The 6,278-nt window shown below is 46.3% G+C and overlaps 1 protein-coding gene and 1 pseudogene across 1 annotated transcript; both read left to right on the top strand.

Annotated features, from left to right (window-relative positions):
- The first annotated feature begins 2,155 nt into the window (after positions 1-2,155).
- LOC139054040 (cuticle protein 16.5-like) lies at positions 2,156-4,735 on the top strand. Its single transcript, XM_070530585.1, has 3 exons — positions 2,156-2,801; positions 3,397-4,210; positions 4,614-4,735. Coding segments are annotated over exons 1-3 (819 nt in total). The 5' UTR covers positions 2,156-2,798; the 3' UTR covers positions 4,616-4,735.
- Positions 4,736-5,656: 921 nt separating this feature from the next.
- On the top strand, positions 5,657-5,835 carry LOC135911005 (U2 spliceosomal RNA; annotated as a pseudogene).
- The last annotated feature ends 443 nt before the right edge of the window (positions 5,836-6,278 follow it).

Genomic DNA, 6,278 nt, shown 5'->3' with positions numbered 1-6,278 from the left:
ATAACAGTGGGCCCAAGACGGACCCCTGTGGAACGCCCGATAAGACTTCAGTCTCTGATGAGGTCAGTCCTTCAAGCACAACAAGCTGCTTTCTACCAGTAAGATACGCCTCAAGCCATTTCATCAGTGATGCTGGAATTTTGATGGCAGACAATTTTGTGAGTAGAAGGTTATGTGCAACAGAATCAAAAGCTTTCTGAAAATCCAGAAATACGCAGTCGACCTGGTGTCCGTTATTTATTGATGATGCGATATCATGGGTGAACTCGATTAGCTGAGTGTCACATGAGAATCCCCGGCGAAAGCCATGTTGCGTGGGGCAAAAGAATCCGTTGCTCTGTAAGTGACTCATTAAGTTGGTATAAATTATATGCTCTAGTAGCTTACATGAGACGCTAATTAGTGAAATAGGTCTGTAATTTTTTGTCTTTGTCTTGTCACCGCCTTTGAATACAGGTACTACGTTACCACTTTTCCAATCTTTAGGCAGGGACCCCTCTTCGATAGATGCCTGAAAAAGAATTACTAAAAATGGGGCGACAGATGCAGCACAGTTCTTTAAGACATAGTTTGGAATGTGGTCAGGACCAGATGCGGAGCTAACTTTAACGTTCTTGAGCAGTGAAGCAACTCCCTGTTCTGTTATTTCTATGTTTTCCATTTGTTCGAAGTCGGTAGGAATTGGTAAGTCTTTCACAATAGCAGCAGTGCCGGAAAATATTGATTGGAAGTAGTGATTGAAGTGCTCAGATTTGCTGGTTACGTCATCACCGTAATTTACGTCATCTATAGTATCAGGCACAGTTACTTTGTTGTTCCCTTTACTTTTGACATACTTCCAGAGATCTTTCGGATTAGATTTTATTTTATCACCTAATGTGCGCAGGTATGTAGCCTCAGCCTTCCTCATCTCTTTGTTGATAGTCTTGCTTAGGTCTTTCATCTTAAGATACGTGTCGGAATCCGGGCATGTGCAATATTTGCGATATAATCGGTGCCTCCGGTTAATAATTGATCGAAGGTTGCGGTTCATCCATGGCTTATCAGATTGCCGTCGGGACGATACAATGCGTGATGGGACGTAAACTTGAACTAATGACAATAGCTTAGCTTTAAACAAACACCAGGCAGAATTGACGTCGATGTTTGAGGTGTGTCGACGAAATTCAGGTAGAAAGCCGTCAAGTTCCAGAGATAGTGATGAGTAATCTGCTTTATTATAAAAGAACACCTTCCGTGGCGGTGGGCTTTTTCGTCGCATAGCAGTACACGTTAGTTTTGCAGTAACGACTTCGTGGTCGCTTATACCGGGAATTACGGTGACGCTGGACACAAGATCTCGATCGTTACAGAGGAACAGATCAATTATGCTTTCATTAGCTGATCCTAACCTTGTTGAGCGCTCAACAAACTGGAACAGAGAGTTGGCTTTTATCAGCTCGCAAAATGCTGTGGAAATAAGAGACGAGGAATTGTTTTGCGGTTGAAAGTTTTCCCATTTAATATGGGGAAAGTTAAAGTCGCCACCAAGAATAATATATGTCGTGTTTAACGAGAGCATGATGTCATTAATTTGAAACAAAGGCTTCGGTGACCTGCAGTTTGGGGGCCTGTAGAACGATCCGATTGCTACAGAGTGGCCGTTTGCGAGCATCACCCTACACCAGACCGTTTCGCAAAGGCAGCTTTCTATGTTGATGGGAGTGCTGCTGAGACTGCTGTGGATCAAAACAAAAACGCCACCACCGTGGCAGTTGCGGTCTTTTCTGTAAACAGTGTAGTCTGACGGAAATAGTTCGCTGTTGTAGACTGAACTATCTAGCCATGACTCTGTGCCAATGACTACATGTGGTTTTGTCGATTCCAAAAGAGATTCAAACTCATGTTTTTTTTGTTTTTTAGACTTCGACAATTCACGACAATGAAATTCAGGTTGTGAGCCGTCTTCTGAGATGTAGCGAACTGTGATGGCTATCCGTGTAACTCGATTACGTTATCGGAATCAGCATTGTACTTGTATGTCTTTTTACCTATTTTGAGCTTATTGAAGATAAGCTTGAAATCACTGCCACGTGATTTAGCAAACTGAAGCAACTTCTTGCGCTCAAAGCAAACCTTCTTAGAGTAGTCTTCACTAATGCCAAATCCTGTTCCCTTTAGTCTTGAGGCGGCCTCAAGGACGCGTTGTCTTTCTTTAAATGATATGAATTTTACTATTAATGGTCTTTTCTTGTGCTCAGAGTACCGCCCTATTCTATGTGCTCTCTCCATAGATTGTAGTTCAAGTGACACATTTAATTTCTCTGCACAGAAGGACGTAATCTTTTCTTCTGATTCAGCCCATGTTTCCTTCGCGGTGTCGGGAAGGCCGAAAAAAATCAAGTTATTTCGTCGAGACCTATTTTCTAGGTCGTCTTGGCTATCACGCATTGAGGCAAGTGCAGAAGTGGACGAGTCAACACGACTTGAAATCCTTTCTATCGTGGCATGCAGTGATGTGACGCGTGATGCGGTTTCCTCAGCGAGTTGAACTTTGACACTCAAATCGTTTATCTTTTGTTCCATAGCTTGCTGATTAGTTCAGGGTGGAGTTTCATTATATTCCGGCACACGTATCACCTTGGCTCCGGTTCGAAAGTCCGGTACACCGCAAACTGGCGAGGGGACCAGTGCTTCTTCTGCAGCAGCTTTTGTGTTTCTCGCTGCGCATGATATTAAGGCACGGCAGACCGCCTATATAAGGAACTCCGAGACTTACAACAGTCAGCAGTTGGCCTAGCAGCAGCTCTGAAGTCAAAATGGTAAGCTTCTCGCAAATCTATTGATTGTCAGTGATATACAATGAGCATCTACTATACTAAATGGCGCTTGGTTTAGCAGTAAATATTATAGCGTGTATTGCACCAGAGTATAAAGCACAAAATTCCAATTGTATAGCACTTTAAGACGACAGAAGGACTAAACAGGTTTACATAGGCGCTTTCCACTTCCGTATATTTAGGTGGGTTATTTTCAAGCATTAAATGCACCTGCAGAAGACGCACAGGCTGTCGATTTCATAGGGAGAAGTGAAAACTAACGCTCAAAACAAATACCAAGCAGCCCTTTAAAGCGGCGTGCTTGTATTCCAAAATGAAATGTTTGTATTGTCTAATTATATCACTTTGGGAACAATACGTCTGCAGTACCTTGGCCCATGCCATTAATAAACAAAAGCTCATTATACTGAAATTTTGGGAAAGCCGGCAGTTTATGGTAAAGGGTTTTGTTCATGTCGTGCTCACCGTCAGTCAAAGGGAAAATTAAGCCTATTTCTATACATCACAAGTTTTCTGAGCAGACGTCCAAAGTGATTTTATATGGAACCTCACTCTATACTCCTTTATCTAAACGTAGATTCGCGCCTGCATCGTCCTCGCCCTGGCCACCAGCGCCTTCGCTGGCTTCGTCGGCACTACCGGATACGGCGTCGGCCTGCCTGCTGCCCCAGCCGTCACCACCGTTGCCCACGCTGCTCCAGTTGCCACCTATGCCGCTGCTCCAGTTGTTGCAGCTGCTCCAGCTGTCACCAGGGTTGCCACCACTTACGCCGCTGCGCCAGCTGTCGCCACTGTGGCCCACGCCCCAGTCGCCACCGCTGTTGTTGCCCCAGCCGTCACCTCCTATGCCGCTGCTCCAGTCGTTGCAGCTGCTCCAGCTGTGACCAGGGTTGCCACTACTTACGCAGCTACACCAGCTTTCGCAACTGTGGCCCACGCCCCAGTCGCCACCGCTGTTGCTGCCCCAGCCGTGGCCTCTTACGCTGTTGCTCCAGCCGTGACCCGTGTCGCCACCGTTGCCCACGCTGCTCCAGTCGCCACCTACGCCGCTGCCCCCGCTGTCACTACTGTGGCCCACGCCCCAGTCGCCACCGCTGTGGCCGCCCCCGTCGCCACCTACGCCGCTGCTCCAGCCGTCGCTACTGTCCACGCTGCCCCAGCTGTTGCCACCACCACCGTCCACCACGCCCCAGCTGTCGCCACCGTTGCCCACGCTGCCCCTGTTCTTGGTACTTACCACGCCGCTCCAGTCTACGGCTATGGCGTCGGCACCCTCGGATACGGCGTTGGCCACTACGGCTACGGCCATGGTCTCCTCGGCTATGGCCTGAACTACGGCTACGGTCTTGGCTCTCCCTTCGACTACACCACCCTCCTCCGCAGGAAGAAGTGTGAGTTCTGTGATCTCTCTCAACCGGCCGAATAATTTTTATACCCACTCACGTTCGTATTTCTTAAACTTCTTCCGTTCCATACTATAGCGTACAGCAGAAAAATTGATAATCTTTGTTATTAATTTCAAACATATATCTTAAAAGCCTAGATGCAGCGGTACGGGAAAAATATAAAACACGACATTTGGAATTAGTTTATTCTAGAAGGTTAGAAGGTAAGTCTGAATTTTCTAGGCTCAAATTTCACACGGTACTAAGTGCGGATCTCTCTTTCTTCAGGCATGTTAGCTGAGTTGTACTTTATGTTATCAAAGTGCATTCTTTTCAATTAGGTTTTCATGCACGATGAACGATGGACATTTCCATGGCTTTATAGCATGTTTATCTATTTCTCTTTCAGAAATCCCTGGTGTACCCGAAAGTACTACAGTTGTTTTCACGGACAAAACTATGTGTACATATCGCTTCTGCAGTGTTCTTGGAAGATTCTATTGGCTCAAATAAAACTAAATTATTTTCCTATTTTATGGCCACCGGTGTTTTCATTTACAACATCTTCATCTTACGCAACAAAAAACTGCCTGAGCGCTCGGAGAAGAAGCCTGAGAAGCTTGACGCGCGAAGCGAACACTGTGATGAACAGGAGAGGTGGGTGGCAAATGACGCAGGTGGGCCCACGAATTAGAACACCAGCTCGCCTGTCGGAAGCTTAAGACGCGTGCTCGAAGTTTTTTCGAGACGCCGACCCACCCCATACGCATTCGTGGCATCGCATTGCAAGCCAGTATGTGAAAAATCACAACGCCGAAGCCTTACGCTAGGCGACCACTAGTATACGTAGGCATAGATGGTGTATTATGGTGGAAGGTAACCCTCTTTAGCGATACATTCGGAAAATAACATCAAAAATATATTACTGGTTCATTGCACCTACTATACTATTAGTAAAGAAATGTGCAGGAACTAAGCGTTTTATACGAAAAATAAACAAGACTTCGGTATTTTACCCTTTGGCAACAGCACATACAGGGTGTCGGGCACAGATTATTGTGTGAATTGAAGATGCTAAAAGAAAACAAACAAAACGAGAAGCATTTGGAAAGTTTTTGTCATTTATTCACTGCATTGATTCCATATGTGCATCAGGTGCCACGTCACCTGAAAATTCATTAGCCTTTTCGCTCGGTTAAAGTGGATGACCACCACAGCTTCTTAGCACACGATACAGAGGCGACCCATAATTTTGAACAAATGTACGAACTTATTGCCCTTGGTTTTATAGACACTCGCGTGGACGATGGGGCTGCAACCCCGAGAAGCCAGGCGAAACTGGACACGCGTGTGGTTTCGACGGGACTGCCACAACAGGAGAGCGGAAGGAAAGGAAAGCAGACGCGCAAGCTCTTAGAACGCCAACAAAGAGAAGGTGGTGCGAACGTAGACATGGCCGACGTGGTTCAAAGTGTAGTATCTGTTGTTATTAGCTTAGTATTTGATAGGTGTTCTGCGTGTACACAAAATATTAACTTATTGTTGCATGTTAACGGAGTGCTTGAAGCCTGTTTAACCTCCCCCGTGGGTCGGCCTGGTATTGCACAATCTTCGTGGTCGGCCATGGATGGATGGATGGATGGATGGATGGATGGATGGATGGATGGATGGATGGATGGATGGATGGATGGATGGATGGATGGATGGATGGATGGATGGATGGATGGATGGATGGATGGATGGATGGATGGATGGATGGATGGATGGATGGATGGATGGATGGATGGATGGATGGATGGATGGATGGATGGATGGATGGATGGATGGATGGATGGATGGATGGATGGATGGATGGATGGATGGATGGATGGATGGATGGATGGATGGATGGATGGATGGATGGATGGATGGATGGATGGATGGATGGATGGATGGATGGATGGATGGATGGATGGATGGATGGATGGATGGATGGATGGATGGATGGATGGATGGATGGATGGATGGATGGATGGATGGATGGATGGATGGATGGATGGATGGATGGATGGATGGATGGATGGATGGATGGATG

This window comes from Dermacentor albipictus, unplaced genomic scaffold (assembly GCF_038994185.2).
Source record: "Dermacentor albipictus isolate Rhodes 1998 colony unplaced genomic scaffold, USDA_Dalb.pri_finalv2 scaffold_537, whole genome shotgun sequence".
NCBI classification, from domain to species: Eukaryota; Metazoa; Arthropoda; class Arachnida; order Ixodida; family Ixodidae; genus Dermacentor; species Dermacentor albipictus.
This window is presented reverse-complemented; position numbering and strand designations above follow the sequence as displayed.